Source organism: Melozone crissalis, unplaced genomic scaffold, assembly GCF_028551555.1.
Source record: "Melozone crissalis strain CALT ecotype California unplaced genomic scaffold, PUWL_Pcris_2 ptg000012l_1, whole genome shotgun sequence".
Lineage (NCBI taxonomy): Eukaryota > Metazoa > Chordata > Aves > Passeriformes > Passerellidae > Melozone > Melozone crissalis.
In genome coordinates this window covers 3,284,792-3,307,846 of record NW_026535790.1, presented here as the reverse complement: position 1 = coordinate 3,307,846, position 23,055 = coordinate 3,284,792, and the positions used below count along the sequence as shown (strand labels likewise).

Below are 23,055 nucleotides of genomic sequence, written 5' to 3'. Positions count from 1 at the left end.
TTTAGGCTCTGCTTTTATGCAGTAGCTCTGTAACTGTCTGCATTTCCAATTATAAAACCTTTAAAATTTGATTTAGACCTGATAATTAAGCCGTGATTTAGCAAATTAACCCTTTTGAAGCCCAGAGGTGTGAGACATGCTCTTTAGAACCTTAAATGTTTGGTGTTTAATTGCATCCAACACTGAGAAAAGTGCAGGGAGGAGGAGGAGTGACTGTGGAGCTAATTCAGGCCACAGGACAGGACCTCATGCACAGATCTCCCACAACCCATCCAGACCAGGATTTGCTGCTGTCCTTCCACCACAAGGATTTACCAGATGCACAAAAGGACTCACTTGGTCCCTGGCATCACTACAAAAGCTTGTCATGTCCTTTGGCTGTTGGAAATCCTGCACCATTATCTGCACAGTGATTGTCTTTGTTCCCCTTCAAGGGCAAGGCATTTCTAGCTGCATTCCCCACCTGCCAGCAAAGTTCCAGGCCACAGGGGTGGAACATTTTCCTCTCTTGCCATCAGTATTGACAAACTAAGAAAAATTTAGCCATCCCCTAATTCCCTGGGCTCCCAGGCAGTGCTCCCAGGAGACTGAAGCATGAGGGCCATGGAAGGAAGGCAGGTCTTCCCACTGGGCAGGATGGGCAGGGAGAGGTGCTGTGGCCACCTGCAGCCAGGTTTTTGTGTTCTCAGAGCCATGATCCCCGCAGCTTTCACCTCTTCCTGTCCTTCCCCAGCACCAAACCCTTGGTTCTCACAGAGCTGTGTGATTTTTGGGAAGGAGAACGTGGATGTCCCAGTGGCTCTCACACTGAGGACAGCTGACATGGGCTCAGTCAGCAGCAGGGAGGAGCTGGTCCTGAACTCCAGTGCCTTATTCTCAAATGCTTTGCTCCTGGTCATGAGAAGCAGAGGGTTTTATACAGACATGAGAAGCAAATCAGCCTGTGGGGAAATGCAGCTGTGGGAAACAGGCTTAAAATTGTCCCAAAGTAGGCCTAAATTTTCTTACAAGCCTTTAGCCCAGTCCAGAGGAAAAAGTGTGTGTTTGTCTTTCTTTAGGGCTTCACAACACCCAGCTCTAAGTGTCACTAGCCCGCAGAGGAACAGGAGTGACCATAATGCTCAGAAAATCCCCCCATTCGCTACGTCAAGCTCTTCCAGCGACACATCAAGCAGCTCTTCACTTTCATCAGAACCAACCAGCCAGATCTCCATGGTTCAGGATCAAACCCTGCTGGACATCACTTCCATCACTAGATTGGCCCCAGGGGAATCACCAAACCCTCAACCACTTGAGCAAAGAGATACAAATTTAGCAATATCGTGTTCCAGCCCACTCGGAGCAAGGACTATTCCAGCATCTTGCCCAGCCAGCCTCAGGCTCAGTCTAACACCCAGCTCAGCCAAGCCACAGCAATACTCTGACTGCTCTCCAGTCAGCCCAGGGATCAATGCAGCTTCCTTCTCCACCTTCTGTCCTCACTCAGCACAAAACGTCCGGGCTTCAGCTTCAGATCACACACTGACCCCAACCAGGACAAGCACAAGGCCTCCAGCAACAGCGACTCCTGAAGAGAGTTCCCAGGCTCCTGGCTATTCTGAAACTGAGTTAAAGAATACAGGAAAGGGGTTTGAATCAGATCTGGAAGATCCTGATCATGAGAGGTATGTATCCAGAGCACACAGGTGTCTAAGTCCTCAAACAGCCCATGTTGGTATAGAATCAGTAAAAGCCCCCCATAAAATAAATATCTTAAATATCTTAAATATCTTTTAAATTAAAGTTAAATATCTTTTTTGATTCAGATGTTCCCAGTGTTTGTTTTCCAGTACCCACCCTGTGCTTCCACTAAACCCTGTTACCCAGGAAGTAAAAAGCCCTATTTTCACATCCCAATTTAGCTCTCCAGAGCTCATGACAGACCTGGGCCAGGTTGTCACCCTCAGCTCCTCCAGCAGGGCACAGTTTTCAGGTGCCTCCTTTCCTTCAAACAAGGCAGCACAACTTTCCCTTGTAGCACAGAGAGAAGCTCTGCTGTCCCCTGGAGCCTGGCAGAGCAGAGCAGAGCAGAGCAGGGGCTGGTGCTCAGTGGCAGGGCCAGGATGTCCCCCCAAAGCTCCACTGTCTGCTCCAACCCCAAGCAAGCTGGGCTCACCCCACTCCTCCAAGCCTCTGAACTCTACCCTGTCTCTGCCACTTCTTTCCTTGGCAGGAGATTTGTAACCACACAGGAATTCCAAGCCATGGAGAAAGAGCTAGAGGATGTAAAGGAAGACCTGAAATGCCTGAAGTGGAAGGTGAGACACATAGGTGAGACGGTGCAGCCCCTGGCCGAGGACAGCAAGAGGTACAACGGTTACACCCTGATGGAGCTCAAGGCCATGGTGCAGTTTGAGGATGACCCTTACAAGGCTGCCCACAAGATCCTCACTGCTCTCTTCAGTGATGTCTACTGGCCACAGCACCCAGGCACCGAGCAGGCCTGCAACTCCTGCTCCCTGCCCAAGCCCAACATAGACCCAGAGCTGTACACAGTCTACTGTGACATCCTGAAAAGCATATTCCCTGGAATTAGCAGCCAGACATTGAGGGAAGAGATACAGCACGTGCAGAAAGGCACCCAGAGTGCAGTGCAGTGACAGCAGAGCCCAGAGTGCTGTGCAGAGTGCCAGGTCTGCAGTGACTCCAGAGGACTGGGCTGTGCTAGGTCCCGTTGGTCCCTTTAGGTATGGATTGTCTGTGAAGGTGTTGGTGAGCTCTGAGCCCTCATGCCACTTGCCCAGTGACACAGAGTGGGATGGCATCCTGCACTCTTCCCACATTTTAGAAAACAATTGCTCCTTTGGTGTCTCTTTCAATCTATGGACGTGTCCTTGTTTCCAGCAACTACAAATGCTGACAAAAGAATCCCACGAAGGCGTTGTACTTCCAAGCAAGGGCCTTCTCCCAGCCCCAAACAGACCAACCAACCAACCAGCATCTGGGTAGTTTCTATTTTCTAGAGTGTATCATTCATTAAATGACATTACTTGTTAGAAAATTGTGCCTGTTCTTTTTTTATTTATTTGTCTAAAAGGGCTTTGCACATCAAATCAATCAGGACCATAACCTGAACACACACTGGAATGAGACCTGGGAATTCCAAACCTTCCCCTGCCCAACTGAATCCTTGGTTTCTGGGGCACAAACCCAGAGCACAGTGGTGAGCAGCTGTGGTGAGCCCAGCCAGGTCATGGGGATCAGGGTACAAAGCTCTGCCATGTGCTCCTAAATCACCACCCCAGCAGTGAGACAGGGGAAGGTCTGTGGCCTGCAGCTCCCCCAGTCTGTGGGGACTGGGCTGACAGACCAGCTCAGATGTGTTAACCCAGCTGAAAGGGTCCCTCAAGGGGAGCACTGCCTTGGAGCCTGTCCCAAGGGAAGGAGGACACACAGGAACATGGCCCTGGAGCTCCTTCCTCCCATCTGGGAACCAGCACCGTGCCATGGATGAACAGTTTGTCCCTCAGGCTTCCCCACAGGCCTGGCCTTGCAGTCTGCTCTGTAAAGGTGAGAGTGGAGGGCTGCAGGGATGTCCCTGGTGCTCAGTGGCAGTGGCAGCCACACTGTCCTGTCCTGGTTTACCCAGTGCCTCTCAGAGTCAGGGACACTCCTTGGGCAGAGTCACTTCCTTGGTTTCAGTGTGACAAACACATCAAACCAACCCCAGAACCATCCATCCTGCTGCTCCTGCCAGGACCTGGGGAGGGCAAGAGGTAACCTGAGAGTTCAGCCCCCCTTCCCCTCTGCTGGGCTCTAATCCACTTCTAAAGCTTATTCCAAAAATAACAGGGAAGAGAAAAAAAAACAATTACAAAAGCACTGAAAGGAGATCATTCCCAGCGCCAGCACAGATCCAGACACCCTGGGCCATGGGAGGGGAACACAGCCACAGTCTGGACCTGCTGGGCACAACTCTGTGGGGACACTGACTTTGGTGGCACCTCCCTTTCAGCAGGATGGTCTCTGCTGCCCTCACAAAGACATTGGTTGAAGCTTCCTTTAAAATAGGTAAAATAAATTGCCCCAATAAATTGGTAGCGATTTATTTCACTTCCAAGTTGCTGTGCAGACACAGGCACTGCCCACACTGCAGCCTCTGTGCCACTCTGCAGCCAAGAGCCACAGGCACCCCCAGGGAAATCAGGGGTGTGCAGTGTGTGCCCTTGGGACAGGGACAGCCCCCAAAGGGACTGGGGAAAGGCAGCTCCCTCTCAGGTGGGCACAGGGCTGTGCAGGGTGATGGGAGCCACTGGAGGCATTCTGGAGTCACTGGAAACATTCAGGAGCCACTGGAGATGTTCTGAGTGTCCTCTCAGAGCAAATCCCGCAGGGTGGACCATCACAAACCCAATGGAAGGCTCTGTGCACTATGGAAGGGTGTCTGAGTCTCACACAAACACCCCCTGCACCCTGTTCTGCTTCCATGGCTCTTGTAGGAAAGCCTGTCCCTTTGGATGACCTGGGCTGATCCTCCTCCCACAGAACACACAGCCACTGCTCCACACTCGTTTTTCTGGGGCACCAGACCCCTCTCTCTGAGGTCTCTCTTTGGAGCTTTCCATAACTTCCAGTGGACACTAACTGACAAAAACACATTTAGCAATATCCATCTTTATGTGTAGCATTGCCTGCCCTCCCTGCCTGTAAAATCTTAATCCATTTGTTCCTGTGAGAACAGGCTCTGTGCTTTCTCATGCTCATGAGATCAAACAATATGCTCAATTTTCTCTTTTAGTCTCATTCTCCTCATGCCTCAGATCCAGCACAAACCCATGAATTATTTTTATTAACCTTACATCACCAGGGCTGGTTCTGTCAAATAGTGCCAGTTCTGGGTCCCTTTCAGGTTTCAGTGTCTTATTCCACAGGGTCAGTTGTACTGTGAATCACTTCCACCCACTCTGGAGATGTGCATCAGGTCTTTTACCCTGATAGTCTTGGCTTTTAGCTATTCCAGAGGAATTTCTAGGTTATTTGCATCCAGCTGGAGCTGGCCAGTCTTGTCAGAGCTTCTATACAATACTATTATTATTATTATTATTATTGTTATTGTTATTGTTATTGTTATTATTACCTTAATAGTGATTACTAATATTTATTGCATTTTTTATTATTATTAATAATAGTAATAATAATAATAGTAGTAGCAGTAGTAATCTGCACCTTCTGAGCCCTATAGTCTCTCCCAGAGCCTTGGCAGCCACAGCAGCCCAAGTGCTCAGGGGAAGGGGCAGAAAGCAGCAGGACAAACCGACTCCACCTGTCCTTTAGAACTCCTCAATTCTTCCTTTCCCCCTGCTGCATTTATACCTTGAAGGCAGCTCTTCTCTGTGAAGATGTCTCAGCCTTCAATTACTGCATTATCTTTGTGACCATTTCCCTGTGCTTGAGGCACCTTCTCTGATTTCTACACAGGTAGAAAAATCTACTGATTTTCGACTCATTTTCCTCTTGTTGATGTGCATTACCAAGTCCTTTCATCCTTCCACAGGTCTCAGCTTGCCTTGCTGCTTTGCTGGGGAGAGGAGCACAGCTGTCTGCCCACCATCCCTGAGAGTTTTTCTGTGTCCAGTCTATTTTTTCTGCTCCCACCCACTCCTAACACAACAGGAGGGTGAGGGCTGGCCACCCACACCTGCAGGAAGAGCCCTTCTCCCTGCACAGCTCAGAACTGAGTCAGCACAACCAAACCAAGACAGCAGGGTCTGAAATATACAGGCCTGAAAGCCATTTTTGGGCGTTGATTTTTAACATCCTGTGCATGCCAGAATGTGCCCTGTTACAAGCTTGCTCTGTCTTTAGGCTCTAGGTCTTGCTGCCTGCTATTCAGACAGAAAAGCAATTACACAGCCCCATTACTGTGACAGTTAAAGAGATTCAGCCATTGTTCTTCTTGGACAATTCACACTGATTCCAACCCCTCCTGCCTGGCCCCTTAGCATAAATAAGCATTCTCTCCAAAATGTTATCACCTCCACTTGTATGGAGACAGGCAGGGCAGGCAATCAGACACACAGTGAAAAATTAGCCTTTAAATCCATGTTGCATTCTGTCTACTCTTCATTAAACCATTTTTTTTCCCTTGAACACATATTCTCGAGCTCTAAGACCCAATACCAGACCAAACTGCTTTCTTTCCTTTTCTCTCTTAACTACAGGCATTACATTTGCTATTTTTCAGCCATGTCTGGGTCCAGAGTCATTAGTATCACACTCATTCAAGGGCCATGCTGGCTGCTGGGCATTCATCCTGCCTGTGTCCTGAGGGCCCCAGAGCCTGGCACAGCCTGCCACCCCCTCTCATCTCCCAGAGCAGATGTCTGGTCAGAAGTGTGAGGACAACAATATTTTTTTCCAGCCTCAGGCAATGTGTAGTTTGCACTGATTGATTGCATTAAATAAGCAAGCTATTAATATGGCCCCTGCTGTGGCTCCATGGGCTCCAGTTGGCAGAGCAGATTCTTCAGCAGATAAGTTGTGTTAAACAGAGGGTCCTGATGCATGCTGCTCGTGGAATCACAGAATAATTTCAGCTGGAAAGAGCCTCTGGAGGTCAGTTTGTCCAACCCCTCTGATCACACAGCATTCCTGTAAAAAATCCTGAATAATTAACTCTGTGCTGCAAAAACTAAACCAAACTTCTAACAACAAAAACAGCAACATTTTCAAAATAATAAAGGGACTTAATTTACATCTGCATCAGTGGATAAAGAAGATAAATGGCAAACTTTTTGTAGCATTGATTTGGAGGGCTCTTTGCTGTGGTTAGTTCTACATGCATCACCAATTCATTTGTCAGCCTTCTCATTAATATCTCTAATGCATAATTGCAGTCAAAGTCACTCATTGAACCATGCATTTTATGACCTCAAGGGTTACCCCTTCATCCTGTTAATAATAATATCCCTGCATAATGCAAATGCTTTATGCAAAACAAGTCTACCAGCTCTTCTGCTTTATGACTTAAAATACAGCACAGCAAGTTTTAGGCAACTGTCTGCATCTTTATATCAATTACAGGCATCATCTGGCCTGAATTGTGAGTCACGGGGGTTTGGGCAGTGCCATTAATTACCAGTAATGCCTTCTCCATCAGTCCTCCCTGAGTGTCTGCTCCTCATGATGTGTTCTCTATACATTTATACAGCCACTGCCCCTGGCACACTCCATTTCAACCTGACTTCAGTAATTTTCACAATAAACCTACAATTTTTGTTTTCCAAGGTGAAAGTGCCTCCTGAGACCCTTTTCCATTTTTCCTATCCATCCATTTCTGTAAAAGTTTCTATTTCTTTTCCACTCTGAGCTGGAGCTCTCCCCCACAGACTTCTCCCCTCCTCAGAGTCTGACAGGGAAACAAGAGCCCAATAAATCATCTCTGGATGATTTATAATCTCTGGATTATTTATTTACTTATTCCCAGCCCACAGGCAGGTGACAACAGAGCAGATGTCCTGAGGGCCTTGATGCTGCTCCCCCAGGATCACAGGTGACACTGGGACACCCCAAAGGGCTCCCACACAAGGACAGGACACTGATCCTCCCCAGCCCTGCCCTGAGAAATGCAGACCACAGCTTCTTGCCAATTTATAATGAAGAGTAAATTATCTGAGTGGCCCAAAGAGAGTGATTAAAATACACATCAATGCCTTGCTGGGTCAGTGGGTTTTGATCAGATCTCTCATTTTGTGTTAATATTCAGATATGTTACTACCCCAGAGAGATGAATAATAGTGGCTATTTAATTTCTCTGACAATATTAAAAATAATGAAAAGTCATACTATCATCCCACATCCTTCCCCATGAATTCTGGCCACAGACAGATCTCCTCTTGGTAATGGAAATGTCACTTTGATTCATCTGTTCACCAAGGAATCCTTACCAAACAATTTCCAGTATCCAGCTAGCCATCCCAAAACATTCCTTTGGAAACAAGCCAGAACTGACATTCACTGTAAATTAGTTTTTACCACTGTTTAGGCTCAGACCATTGCAGGTAGCTTTGCTACTCACTCTATTTTTAGCAGTGTCTCCAGCATACCAGGAAAGAGGTGGATCATAGGATTTTTGCTAATCTGCAAATCTGAAATTATAGTTGAGAGATGGAATTTATTATTACACAGCTCAATGATAACAACAGAGATGACCTTTCTGCAATGCCAGAAGTTTTATCCATGCTGATCTGTGCCTTTAATCAGGGGGAGAGGAGGGCACAGGTTATTATGTGCCAAAGGAAAAACTTTTTCTCTATGAGGACACTTAAGTATTGAAGCAGATTGCCCAGAGAGGCTCTGCATCCTCCATCCCTAGAAGTTTCCAGGCCAAACTGCTTGAAGCTCTGTGTAACCCAGTCTGACTTCTGTAAGGTTAAAAAAAGAGGTGTGTAATTGCAGAAAGCAGCCAGGGAAGCCTTTGATGAATGGGAGCACAGAGCCAGGAATAATGAGAGGCAGGAACAGCCCCAGTGGGGTGTTCCAGGGCTGAGCCCCACCATGTCCCAGCTCCCTGGGCTGCCCAGAGCCTCCTCCTGCTCTGCTGGGGCTCCCTTGGCCCCTGGCCCTTTCTGATGAGACATAAAAGCTCTTTCTTGCTCAAGATGAAAGTCCTTTCCCCAGCTTGTTTCACACAGCAACCTCTGTTCTGGCAGCCACCTCACGCTGTCAGGCAGAAGAGAATTCTCAGTGAAAGAGATAAAAGGGCTCAGCTGTCCTGGCTCACTGCATTTACCACAGCATCCTTCTCTTTCTCCAGCACAATGGTCCCCCTGGGTGAGGAATCATTTCCCTGAGAAACCTCCCAGCCACAGCAGCTCCCTCTGTGCTGCCTTGCCCTGCTGCTGACCACACTTGCTCTGCATCCCAGAATTGGCCTCTCATCTGTTCCAGCTCCAGGTGAAACAGATCTGGAGACCAGTTCAGGGATAGTCAGGAGAGCAGCTCAGTCCATAATTCCCAGCTGGGCTCACACTCTCAGGAGGCAGCAGCTGAGTCCCAGTCTCTTCCTGGCCCTTATGTCGGCTCTGAGGTGCAGTGTCCAGACCCAAAACTTCCCCTTCCACTGCTCCCACCCCAGGCTCCTCCAGAGCCACAAGACTTTCATGTTATAAATGCTCCTTTGTTGAGGAGCCTTGGCTATTTCTAGCACTGACATTCACCCCCACATGCTTAGCCCAGCACAGTGTTCTGTCAAAAACCAGTGAAGCTCCTTTCCCAGTTAGATCCAGATAAGCTGAGGAAAACAAGAAATGGAGCTCTGAAACAACCAATTCCATGATCCCCACCAGCACTGCTGCATTTCACTTCCTCCATCCAAGCAGCACTTTCCCTGAGGCACACATCTGCTCCTGTCCCCTCACTCTGTGTTTTTATCCTCCTCAGGCTCCATTCCATGTTCCTCCTGCACAAGCAGGACCTTCCCTCAGCTGCCAGCAAAATCCTGTCATTCTTTCATGTGCTGTTGCCCTCCATCATTCTTTTGGATATTTTATTTTGCAGCTGGCTGAGAGACCTGCCTGCTTTTGTAACTGAGGAGTTATAAATGCTCTGGTCTGGCTGACAAGGTGGTGATCAGTCACAGGCTGGACTCAATGATCTTGGAGGTCTTTTCATTCCTAATGTTTCTGTGATATCTTAGAGGGAGGAGTTCAGGTGAGCTAAATCTACCTAATATATTTCCTTGGATTTATAGTCCCCAAAATGTCCATTCTCTTTCCATAAACTGCACAAAATCTAGGCATTTTTGGAAGTCCCGTGAGCAGAGATCAACACTGAGACTTTGAGAGTCAAGTTGATTTTAGTCACACCCAAAGAGACCTTGAGCAAGCTGAAAGCTAAAGGCAGGATCTCTCTGTGGTCTCACTGCATAATTGAGACCTTCCAGAAATAACCAGGACACCTGGGGAGAGCAGCTCACAGGTCAGGTGCTTTTCCTCTCCTAATTAAAGCCAAAGCAGTGAGCCATGGGTGGAGGCAGCAATATTATTCCAGGCTGGAAAACTCCTACCCTGCTGCTCCTTGGGATGGTCAGTCCTCTCCTTCAGGCAGCAGCTCAGGGAGGGAACACCACAGAGATGGCAGTCAGAAGGTTTGCAGCCTGATTTCCCCCTTCTCCAGGAATTCCTAGGTCAGTAAGAAGGGAGTCACCAATTGCGAGTGTTTCCTTTTGGGCCCAGATCTTTAACACTGCAGCACTTCACAGGGTCCTGAGCCAGGTGAACGGAACTGATGCTGTCAGACAAGGGTGGAAAATTGATCTTTTCCCAGCAAGATTTAGAGGGCAGTTGGACAAGAAATTACTCCAGCTGGGCACTGGGTCCCCATCTCTCAGCTCTTCCTGCAGCTTGGAGATTCACTCTATAATTGCTTTCTTAGTCCACATTTTATCCTCAGCTGACAGAATTCCATTAGGGTGATACAAGCAGTGTGATAAAGGGATGTTTGTGTCTCACATGGGCTCTAAGTCATCTCTCAGCAAACAAGCAAATAGTCACAGAAATGGGCAAAGAGGCCCCTGAGCCAGGAAGTCCCTCCCTTCCCGTGCTCTGAGCAGCAGGGTCAGCCCCCAGAGGGAAGCAGAAACAGCAAACACCGTCCCAGGGTGTCACAGTGCCCTCTCAGGGTGTCACAGTGCCCTCTCAGGGTGTCACTGCTCCCTCTCTGCTCCTCAGAGGAGACATCTCCAAAATGAACAGTTCTCCTACTGCAGTTCTAGGCACACAGCATCCCCAAAAATAGCATTTTAGCTATATAGCTAACCTTAGTAGCCACTTTCTGTGAATTTCTAATAGCACCTCACACAAACAGGAGCCACAGTGCTGTGACACAAGAGTGAGTGACACCCCAGATCTGAGAGCAAGTGCCCCTCCAATGGAAATATAAGAAATTAAACTAATCCTGCAACAAATCTGAGCACATGTCTGGAGAGTGGAATGGGTTGGTCACCCCAATAAGGCAAAGAGTGACTCTGAGCAGCACTTTCAGAATGGTTTTGGCAGACAAATTGACTTTCTAAGCATGATGATGCAGCTAAAGGATAGTCATGATGGGAAATAAGCTAAAAGGGAGCCCAGGATGCTGCAGGGTGCAGTTTCAGTACCTGGTGAAGGACAGTGGTGAAGCCATCACCACGTGGTGTCTGTTGTTCACATTTCTTGAAGAATGTTGGAAGAGATTTGGCTGCTTCGGTGACTTTAGCAGAAGAGCAGCTCCTGTTGGAGCTCAGCCCCCTGGATGAGCAGCCCCAGAACACAGAGGGCAGCCCAAGGCACCCTAGACAAGGTTTGGGTTCACACCTCTGGATGGTGTGGAGCTGCATCCAGCAGGGAGGACAGCAGAGAGCAGGAGGGAATGGAAAATGCTTCTCTCACAATCAGTCAAAGGAAATCTGACTTCATCCCCTGCATGTGGCAGAACCCAGCTGTCAATACAGCCCTTCATGTGTGCTCCTGCCTGGCTTCTGCTGGGAAATGAGCATTTCCTGGAAACTTCAGAAAGCTTCAAGACTCCACTCAACCTCCTTCATGCACTGCTCTCCCCCTCAGAGCTGGGGCAGCAGCTCCTGTCTCTGGCCATTGCAGGGTGTTCAAGACCCCCACCCAGTCCCTCATGGGCACTGTCAGTGCCACAGCCCAGCACATCCCTGGTGGGGCAGGGCTGGGCATCCCCAGGGGAATGACACAGCAGGGACATGGCACAAGTGCAGCAGGAGCAGATTTTACAGAGAACAGCACCACCAGAGCAGGATGCTGCATGCAATTCATGGCCCAGTGCAGCCCAAATCATGAGCAGGGCTCAGTTTCATTCAGCTGCTGGATGTAGCTCCTATGGGTTCATGTTTGAGTGTCCTGACTCAGGAATACACAGGTTTCCATGTCTTCTGTGCTGCCTTTCACACCCTGCACCACTGCTTGCTCCCTTTTCCATGGACAGGTGCCTCTGTCTGCTGTTTAAATGCTCCTGGATTAAAGCACAAAACGGCAGAAATTGAAAAGTTGCAGGCTTTCCCAGGCATCTCAGATTACACTGTGAACACTGACAAAAATATCTTTTTTCAGATCAAAAGGTAGGCAGCCTGGCATGTACTTCCTCACAGATTATTGCTTTATCCTCTGCCCTTCTCAGTGTCACTGTGGGACAAACAAATTGATTTCTGTTATCTTGATCCAAGCCCTTTAAATCCAACCACAACAGGTAAAGGTGAGCAACTATAGCATGAAGGTCTTTGCAGGGCCCAGATATTGAAATTGGGTGAAACTTTATTCATTTACATCACTATCTTCAGCAAGAATTCCTATGAATCCTTCCTTTTCCTTTGCTGTGCTTTTGACAATGTCAAATGATGTTACTGGGCACATCCTTGCTGAATTCCTCCTGATGAAACTGTGCCTGACATTGACTCAAGAGCTCTGTGGGGATTTTCTTGATTGCATGTTTACTCTTCCTCTTGTCCCTCCTGTAAATGCCAGTCTGACATGAATGTACTTGTGAGGAGTTAGTTTAAAAAAAGGTGAAAAATTGAATAAACCCTTTTTTTAACCCTGATTCACTGAAGAAATGAGTCAAGTGTCTATGTTTGAGTGTATAGGGCTGACTAGGACTCTTAATTATCTTTGGTTCTATAAAGGGTCATTACATCTCAGCTCCAATTAGGAGGGCAAACACTGACAGCTCCTACACCACAGAGATGAATGAAGTATTTTCTAAACATTCTGCTGCTCTCTGGAATGACTGACTGGAACCAGGGAGTCCATGAGGCTGTGCCTTGGTGGTTTCTGTCATCCCAGACAGCAGCCTGGCAAACCCTTCTTTCACACACAGACACTGCAGGGGAGGATGTTCCACAACCTGGCAATCTTTTAAAATATTTTCAAGACTATCATGCCCTTTCCACACAATGTGGCAGCTGTGGGGAATCTGAATGGGTCTAAGGGAGCTGGGAGGGGATGGAAATGTTGAAGCCACTGCACTCTGTGGCAGATGCCAGACCAGCTGCACTGGACAGAGATTTCCAGGGGCAAAAGGAGTTGAAAATTGGCTGCAGTAATGAGCTGAGATGAGAAAGACTTGGTGGCAGGGAAATATAGAGAGAACTGTGACCCATCTGATCTTGATTAAATAGTTTGCAATAATTTCCAAACCTTGAGCATTAGGGTTGAAAAATCATTAGCCCACCATGCAGGATTTGAGATACTCCAGACAGACCCAGAGAAGACAGGTGAGCACAGGAAATCCTCTCCCCCTCTCACCTTTTCAGATCAATAAGAGAAATGCTGTTCAGTGCCAGGAAACAGCAGGTTTCATTTCTCTGCACATCCAATGCAATTTTCTCAGAAGAACAAACAATGTGACAGGCCCCATCCCATCCAGAGATTGCCTACATGACAAATCTGAGATTGTGCCTTAAGCCTTGAAAACCTTGCTACAACCTCTCCCCTTCCAAACACAGACATTTTTATCTGCTCTGAGCCCTTCCAGTACCCCTCCTCTCAGCTCCTCCTCTTTTTCATTTGGAGTTGTCTGTTAAATGATTTGGGGCAAAAATTAGCACTTGTTTTTTGGTAGAATTACACCAGAAACAAATGAGGGGAGAGTTCTCAGAACAAGAGGGTTCTTTAGTCAGTGCAGCTTGGGAAGAGCCCTTAAACAAAGTACAATGTACTCACACACACTATTTTACATTTAAAAGTAAAGTAGTTTGTATTTAGTACAAAATAAATTCTTTTGCTCCATCAGTACACAGAAACCTGGGAAATGCATTGGTATCTTGTGTCCTTTCAGCTCAGGCAACAGCAGTGAAGTTTTAATAAGCAAATATACAAGATATTACACTCCTGACAGGGCAGAAAGGGAAGCAGCACAGTTTGACTCCAAACTGAGCTGCACCACTGTCTCTGGTTTATGTGTAAAAGCACATCCTGGCTTCAGCATTCAGCTCTCTCTGGAAACAATCACAGAATCACAGCAATGAGCAAGTTCTAAATGAGAATCCATGGAAGAGATTTACAGGTTGTCACAAACACCAAGTTTTCAGGGAACAGTACATTTGCATAGCAAATGCTGCAGCATTTTTACTTGGTTAGAATTTTTATTTAAATGACTAGATGTGCAGGGTATTTTTGTTTAAAAAGGAACTTCTCTCCTTACCTTCAGCTAATTAAAAGGCATTTACCATTTCTCAGAAGTGATGATCTGTTGCTGGCAACATCTGGCTAGTGCAGCACAGAGGCATGGCCTCCTTGTTCATAAAAATTCAGGCAAAATAGGAGGAAAAAACATTGCTCTGTAGCAGGAGAACTCTGAAGGATGTGCAGAGCGCCTGTCAATGGCACTCCAGGCAAAACACCTCACTTGATTTTTCCATGGTAGTGAAATGATGAAAGAAATAATTATTTCACTGCAAAACATGAAAAGGCGACAGCTGAAATGCACTTATTAAACCTTGATAAAGCCACTTCCTGATCTCTACTTCCTAAAAGCATCCATCACATTTCTGCAAGCCCAGTGGAACCTGTCTAGGTGTCAGAAACAGTGGCAGCTCCTGCAGACAGCCCTGGCACCAAAACATGCCCAGAGACAGACAGCTAAAGAGTATTTCCTCTAATAAGTGCATTTCCCTGAGAACTATTTACAGGCATCAGAAATAAAGCAACACCTCCTTCCAGTGAGGATCTTCGTGATCATCCAGCTAGGATTTAGGAATAAAAGCTTTAGAAATAATCTAAAAAACCTGTGGGCAATCCTGCTTAACCCAAGTTCTCAGTACTTGGCAGAACAGTTGTCAGCAGAAAGGTTCTCACTCTCTCCTTTATGTTCCTTCTTGCCTGGATTTTCAATTAAGAGATAAGGGGGAAAATTCAGACAGATCATGACCAAAAAAAACCCCAGGAAACTGAATTCATGCTTCAGATTTCATTCTGAAAAAAATTCCTGTAGCAAATAAAACTGCCTCTCACAAGAGGAGGTGGTTCAGCAGCAGCAGACATAGAAAATCTTCCATTTGGATATGCAGATTTTGGAGAGCTGGAGTGCAGTTCTTAGGGCTGGATACATCCAGGACTTTCCTTGTTATCTTTTCCTCCTCTGCTGTCCTTTCTCATTGATGCAGGTTTTGGGGCGCAGAGCTGTTGAGGAAGATGAAGGGCAGCTTTAGGACTAACAGTGCAATAAAATGACATGGAGTAAAATGAGGAACAAAAATGCCCATTTCTCCTTCCACCCCAGAATGAAGCAGAGCTGCCCTTCTCAGTGATGTCTGTGACACTGAGTGCTGCCAGCTTTTTCAGCCCCATGGAATTCCTTTCCTGTGCAAGCTGCTCTGAATTCAGGGTTGGCACTGTCCTGAGTAGGAGGCTGGACCCTCCCTCAGGAAGGGAGCCCCCTGAGATCTCCTCCAACCCAAATCATTCCACAAATGTGTTATCAACACCCTCTGTGGCTGATACCAGCCAGGACTGCAGAGGGGACATGGGGCAGAGGGCAACAGGCACCCTCAGCTGGTGACTTCAAGGGCTCTGTGTCCTCAGAGCTGGCAAAGCTGTGATGGCCAAGGCAATGACAGCTGTTCTTCACTGGACAGGTCTGCTCTGGAAGCCAAGATGCCACTCCAGTGGGCACAGAGATGTCCAGGATACTTTTGACAAGTATTGTTAAATATAATAACTTTCAAGCTATTTTTTCACAGGCAATGGCATTTCAAATCCTTCTCCTACAGAACTGTTATTAAAAGCCATCAAATAATATCTGTAACACTTTCTAGAGAACTAATTGGAGAAAGTGTCATGCTCAGGAGAGAAAACCAATCATGAATATACCAGCTTGGCTGAGAATTTGAGATGTATTTAGGGAGCTATTCTGAGTAATTTACAATGAATGACTGGTACTCTTCAGACTATAAATACAATCTAGTCTTTCTCCTTGGGAAAAAAAAGAGAGGTTGTCTTTTTAATTATCACTTGGTAAGCAAAAAGACCAACCAGAAAGACAGTGGGAGGAACAGAGTCAACAGGGTTCCCCCCTTGTTACACTCACTGTGATTCTGGGTCTGCTCAAGAGCCACAAGCAGATTCTCAGACACATCTGAACCATCTCTGAAGCTGCTTAAAAGGCCAGTGGGGATGCAAAGAGCTTTTTATTCCAAAAGCTATCAATGAACCTGCACAATTAACAGCCATTTTCAATTTATCTTCAGCCAGTTTCCTTGCTGAGGATTTCTGCAGTTGTGGTGCTGTGAGCCACAACCACATCATCCGATTTCAGATTTAGATACAGAGCAGAAACCCACCAGATGATGAAATTTGCAGTTTGTCTCTTTATGACAGAAAAAGCAGAGCTAAATATACATTAAGACTTCCTACTTTTCCCAGTTTAGGGCTGTAACAATGCTCATTATCCACACTGTGTCTGCAAGAATTGAGCAGAAGAGAAATGTGGAAGGCAGAACTCACCCGGATCAGCCACAACTTGTTTCTTTTTGCTGCTGGTGACAATCTCATTTTCATTCATCATTCGTACATCCTGATCCCCCACATGATTGCTGAAAAGATTGAAATCAGCACAAGGGCCAAAATCATCAACATTGGGCAAAATTATGAGAGTTATTATGAATAAAAATGGTGGACAAGGATACCAAAGAAGGGATGTTTGGAGTCCTGCAAGCTCAACAGCTCCACAGCACAGCCACAGCACACAGGATTACCCACACAGGAATTATCCTGTCCTCATCCACCTGAAGGATTTCCTGCCAGTTTTAATTAGTGGCATTCATTCAGGCACACATTCAAATATAAATATCATATTCACTCTACAATTTTCCAGCCTGCCTACACAGCTTGAACCACAAAGCAAAGTGAGATTTTAAATCAGAGCACAAAGGGGGTATAAAAATCCTCATATGGAGCTTCCACACTGCTTTCTAATTCTGAAAGAGCACTGAAACTTTTCTGAACTAAACAAAATTCATTTACTGTGACAAGTTTTGCTTGCAGGCTTTTTTAAAAGCTTGCAGGCTTTTTTGCTTGCAAAATTTTAACCATTTCTTTTTGGGAAAAAAAGTAATAACTTCAAAGGTAAATCAAAACAAACAAATTACAGGAAAAAACATGAGCTGAATTGAAAGGTAAGGAAAACATCACTAATAAAATCTCCTTTTCACGTAGACAAAAAAAAACCCATTTGTGCCTCTGCAATAAAGGAAGTGTATTTTTTATTTTCTCTCCAAATACTGCACAAAATGGGTTTCTATTTCTGAAGAAAAACTTAATGTTCCTCAAACTTTCAAAGTGAAGCAGAAGAGCCAATACTGAAGCAAACCAAAAGTTAAACTATTGATGATGATATCAGACTCAAGTTCAGGTTCTTAAAATCCTGAACAGTGCCTTGTGAAAGAGAACAGGCCAACATCACAAACAGTATCCAAAAGCTCCAGAGCATTTTGAAAATGAAGGGATATTATCCAGCATGTCCTCCATTGCTGCTGGAGTACCCTGTATTTTAGCAGGGTGGGAGATGAAAAAAAGAGAAAATATGATTGCAGACCAGGCTGGGAAGAAAGAGTAAGAAAATTCCTGCCCAGGAGTCTGGAGGAGAAGAGGCTCAGCTGGAAAAGAGACCATGCAGTGTCTGTGACCCCAAAAACTCCTCTTTAAAGTACATCAAAGGACATATGTCTTATAAATATGTGCAAAGGAAGTTATGTAAAAAAGATCTGTGATTCCCTGGTTTCAGTAAAAAAATTTTACTCATAGAAGGATCTGAAGCTGAGGAAAGTAAAGGTCTGTTTCCCATCCTCCTGCCTTTTCTATCCCACTGAAAATTTTCTCAAAACTTTCATTTCCTCAAGGCATTTTCATTTCAGTGACTTTTTCACTTTGAGAAATTGTTCACCTCCAAGTTTTACCATGACAACACAGCAACTCTTACAAAAACACAGGTCCAACACAACACATCCAAACAATAATCATTTATTTAACCTCTGACAGGAGCAGTGGCCAACAGCCAATGCTTCAGGGAAACACAAGAAAACAAATCCTGCAGGCAAATGTGAACTTCTGTCTTTATTCAGAGCATCTCATGTTCCTTCTGCTTATTTCTAACTGTTTGAATATTCTTCTGGGGGATCACACACCATTTATAAATGCAAAACTTGCCTTTTTTTCCAAGTAATGCATGTGCAAAACACTCTATTTGTCAGCTGCCCAACATGTAAGAAAGTGTTCATTTCTATAAGCTTTCATTTTTTCACTTTTCAATCCCATTTAAAATAAATTATTCTTTCAAATCTTTACTTTCCTTGCCAGGGACTGTTTTTTAGATCCTACCAATCCTGACCTTCTAAATGTAAGTGCATTTTTCACTGCATTTCATCACATTCTCCATGAGATTGCCAACTTAGTGGTTTTAAATCATCATTCCCCCAAATGCAACTTATTTCTCATTTTAGAAGTTCATTATTTTAGACTGTTTATAAAATAGTAGAAGTCTGGCTTCTTAATTAGCATTTGTGTCAAATCAGAGGAGTTTATTTTCTTTAATTTTGATGCTTGGTTTTTTCATGAACTTTCTATTTTTTCTCCCTCTAATGTAATAACATTGGGATTTATTAATCCTTCTCTAAGGAAGCCCAACTTTTTAATTTTCTGTTTACAGGCTTTCATGAAAACAGATGTAAATATAAATCATGAACAACAGGAAGTGCTAAAAGATACTTGCAAACAAAGCTGGCAATTTGGTCCTCATATCTAAAAATCTTATTCCTCCTTAAGTGAGGCCAGGGATGCTCTGGAGGGAATTTTCCTCAGCAATACACACACTGGTGACATCAGTCACATCAAACCAGTTTTTAAAGGCTAAATTCTTTGTCCCAAGCCAGACTCAGTCCCATACCTGATAACAGTTCTCCTCTCCTGGTGGCAAATCCTCTCATCATCCGTGAACAGGATGGTGTGGTAGGGCACCACAGGGTCACACGTGGGGAGGATGCCTGACACCACGTGGCTCACCATGTCCAGAATCCCATTGTACACCAGCAGATCATCCACCAGAAGCTACAACCATTGAAGAAATAAACCAAAAATCCATCAAGAAATCAGGCCTTGCTTTTAGCAGTTGTCTCTAAAAAGCATTTTGCCCTATTTGTTTCATTAATTTAGCTTTTGTCCCTTAAAACTTCCATTTCTCTCTATTTGCTGCTGGAGTTTGGTTTTTTTTTTTCCTCCCTAAGTTTTTTATCTTGTCAATGATGTTTTTTAATGCAGCTTTCAAGTAGGTAATTAAAAATGTATTTCGTGTTTTACATAATTGCCATTCTATTCATTGGAGTGAATCACTCTTAAATCTAGGAATTAATGAATCTCACCTCACTTCAGCTGTCTAAAACTTGGGTTTGTAGTTCAAACTACTCTTCCAGGCCTACTCTACAGTCAGTGGAAAAAGGCAAGTGTTATCCTGCCTTAAGACAATTATCTAAGAGAAAATCACATAAAGTTTTCCTTCCCTGGACAAAAAAAAGGGAGGACAGATGACTGGCATAGATTAGTCATTTTAATATTAAATGCAGAGTTAAATGAGATGAATCCCATCCTTTGAGATTCCATGGAATCACACTTCAACAAACTGTGAGAACACATTCAGAATGGAGGCAGCTGACTCACCAGGACATACAAAATGCACAGGAAAATTACTTACACCAAACTCCTTCACACCTCTCTGAGGTGTCTTGGCATAATTCCATAACTTGATCATTGACACAGTGGTAGGTACATCAAAAATGACATATACCCTATTCACCTGCAAAAGAGAATTAATTTATATTTAACAGCACAAAGTCCCCAAAGAAATTGAATTCTCATGCATGTTACATCAAAAGAGGTTCATTTTTAAAGAAATATAGCTGGAGGAGAGATAACTGATACTGAGGATGGAAGTTCAGCTATCATCCCTGCTGATAATTCCCAGATGTTGGCTCTACCCCACAGCTGCTCTCAAAAGCACAGAAGATGAGATCTGGAGCATTCCTGTCATCCAGGACTGCCTGGAAATTGGAGGAGGGGGAGAGAGACACTTTCAATGAGTATTTCATAAACCAAATACAGACATGGCCTTAGGGGTAAGACAAGCTGGTGCCTCTTCTGTTCTGTTCTATTCTGCATGGAGAGACAATTTCCAAGGGATGGAGTGCCAGGAGAAGGGGGAATGGCTTCCCACTGCCAGAGGGCAGGGATGGATGGGACACTGAGAGGGAATTATTCCCTGGGAGGGTGGGCAGGCCCTGGCACAGGGTGCCCAGAGCAGCTGTGGCTGCCCCTGGATCCCTGGAAGTGTCCAAGGCCAGGCTGGATGGGGCTTGGAGCAACCTGGGATGGTGGAAGGTGTCCCTGTCTGTGGCAGGGGCTTCGAACTGAATGATTTTTAAGTTCCCTTCCAATCCAAACCACTCTATGAATCCATTATTCTATTCTATTCTATTCCATTCCATTGCATTCCATCTCTTTCTACCAAATATGAATGAAATCCACTTTTCTATTTGCAAGACTAAAATCTCCCCTGTATGCCCTGCAAACTATTGCAGAAATTTTGCATTTTTTTGTATGAGTTATACTACCAGGAATTTAGAGACAATCCTCCAGATGCTTGCTAAACAATTACTGCTGGAGGTATTATTCATCTGCCTTTCAGTGACGTTAATGTCAAGATGTTAAGACCAAAGATTAGGCAGGCAGGAAACCAATCTTGCCTGTTACAGTTAATTCCATGCTTTTCCTTTTATGAGCCACTATATCAACTTCAGATCAACATATCTTAAGCTTCATCTTTAGCATCCTCTGAAGTTTTAATCCTTTGATGTACTAGAGAAGATACTGTAGGTTATATTAAATCATTATGCTGGGTTTTTTGGTTTTTATTTTACTGAAGAAAGAAAGGTAGATTGGATCAATAGAAATGTTTGCATCTGTGATTTTCCATGAGACAACTGGAGCATTGTCTCCAACAACAACTGTTAATCCCACAGCAAATGATATATTTGATTAAAAATCCATTCAAACAAAGGAATAAAAATGACAATCAGTTACAGGAGAACAAACAATTCAAATTCTGCTTATGTAAGTAATGAATGTGAAAAACAGGAAACCACTTTCAGAATTAAAAAGGAAAAGCCATTTAGGAAGGAAAAGAAAGGCTATAATACCAATTCCCTTCAAGCTTTTGAAGCTTCTAACACATCAAAGAGTTAAAGCAGCTTTCCAGGCAGCCTGCACTGAGGACGGGAGCAATCATAGCTCTGGTTCAGCCCAGCTCCAGAGGCTGAGCATCAATAGCTGATTGCTCCATCCAGCACCTTCCAGCTCAACAACCATCCCAGGGAGAGGGAGGAGGGAAAAGTACTCTGTGGATCTTACAGAGGTGTAATTTGCTACAGTTCAAGGACAGAAAACACCATTAAATGGCTTCTGCCTCCTGCATTTCACACATTATCAATTTACCCGTTAATACTGGTATTTTGTGCTCTTCTGCAGTACTTTGGTGTCAGGCAGAACAACACAAAGAGAGAGAATTCCAGAGCTTGTTATTTTCCTTTTTCCCAAGTGAAAGAGCCTCTGAAAGCATGTCTTTTGTAAGGACATGAGCACACTCAGATGGTTGTCAAATCAATCAGTCATCCTGTTATAAGAGACATCTGAGCATCCCATCAAATTGCCAGGATTCAAGATCTGGGATGTGCACAGCAGGAGCCTCCAGCCTCACACAGACCTTCCACTTCCCCAGGAAATGCAAGCACTCACTATTCCCAAGTATACTTAAAAGCTTTACCTTAATTATAGCCCTTCATTACAACACATCATGATATAAATTAACAATTCCTCGCTTTTAATATTCTAATTAATAACTGCAACATCTGGAGTGAGGAGTTGACCAACACAGTAAGTGATAACTTACCACGTCATGTTTACTTTGATTTCTTTCTAAATCCCTTTTTTTATAAGAAATAAAACCACCTTAATTATGTCCATTACAGGCCCCAAAAAATGTCCTTTCCCAAAACAAGGTCAGAAATCATCTAAGTTTATCTACTTTTTCTGTTTAGATTTTTGATATCCCAGCTATTAAACATGAGACTTCTAAAAAGGCTGAATCATCTGTGGCCTTAGGACATGAAACACTAAGTCTGCCATCCTTAATCTGAAATTTGAATTCATCATAGATAATGAGATTAAAAAAGAATTTCTCACTGCTTGAACAACATTCATTGTATTTTGTAAAAATGAGCTGAAAAGGACCAGAAAGGTGTTTATTGCACAGAACTCCTTCATCAGTATCTTTGTCACAGTGACCCAAAAACCATCTCTGGAAAATCTTCTGCTGTTGCCCCATGGAGAGAGGAAATGACAAACCTGGGAACCTCCATTGCTGCTGCCTGTGCTGTGCAGAGAGGCTGCAATAAAAACAACTTCTAAAAAGCATGATTTAGCATCTGTTACTAAAATCAAATTTAGCTCTGAATTCTATATGCTTCCTTTTGCCTCCATGCTTCCAGTTCCATCCCCACACATGACTAGAACAGAATGGAAAGGGAAAATGTACCAAACCAGGAAGAACTGGTGCCAGCCACATGTGCCTGCCATCAGTGGTGTCATTCACTCTGTCAATCAGCTTGTCTGGAGTCCGGATGTCTCCAGATACATCATCTAAAATGTTGACACTATCTGGAAAAGCAGCAATATCTGAAAAAAAACTTTAAGCATAAATAACCTAAAAATGGATATTTTAGAAACACCATATTTAAAAGTCTGTGCTGTTCCCAACATTTGAATGAGTTTTCATCACTACAGCAGAACTCCCAGGACTGCAGAGCTGAGGAACTTGGAGCACATATTTAAAAGCAGGACAACCCTTAGATATTCTGGCATTCCAATTTACTTTTAAAATAGGAATCAAGTAACTAGCTGCATTTAATTTATTCTCAAATATGTACTTATGAGTTCATCAATAAACTTCCATTAGCAGGAAGAGGCACTTCCC

General features: G+C 44.5%; 2 protein-coding genes across 12 annotated transcripts in view; one reads left to right on the top strand and one right to left on the bottom strand.

Moving 5' to 3' along the window:
• The window catches only part of GSG1L (GSG1 like), a 55,688-nt gene extending 52,643 nt beyond the window's left edge, over positions 1-3,045 (top strand). The window contains exons 6-7 of one of the 3 annotated variants that reach the window (XM_054270859.1): positions 1,059-1,664; positions 2,213-3,045. In XM_054270859.1, the coding sequence (XP_054126834.1) occupies positions 1,059-1,664; positions 2,213-2,639 (1,033 nt within the window). In that variant the 3' untranslated portion in view covers positions 2,640-3,045. Of the gene's footprint in view, positions 1-1,058; positions 1,665-2,212 lie in introns of those variants that run through there. The other 2 variants (XR_008482806.1, XM_054270860.1) reach the window with 2 other exon arrangements.
• A 10,679-nt stretch (positions 3,046-13,724) lies between these two features.
• KATNIP (katanin interacting protein) overlaps positions 13,725-23,055 on the bottom strand; it is a 56,795-nt gene continuing 47,464 nt past the window's right edge. For all 9 annotated transcript variants that reach the window (XM_054270992.1, XM_054270997.1, XM_054270998.1 and 6 more), the window contains 5 exons: positions 22,618-22,757; positions 19,723-19,824; positions 18,922-19,082; positions 16,485-16,573; positions 13,725-15,161 (listed from right to left, as the gene is read on the bottom strand). In XM_054270992.1, coding sequence (XP_054126967.1) covers positions 15,106-15,161; positions 16,485-16,573; positions 18,922-19,082; positions 19,723-19,824; positions 22,618-22,757 — 548 coding nt within the window. In that variant the 3' untranslated portion in view covers positions 13,725-15,105. The remainder of the gene's footprint in view (positions 15,162-16,484; positions 16,574-18,921; positions 19,083-19,722; positions 19,825-22,617; positions 22,758-23,055) is intronic.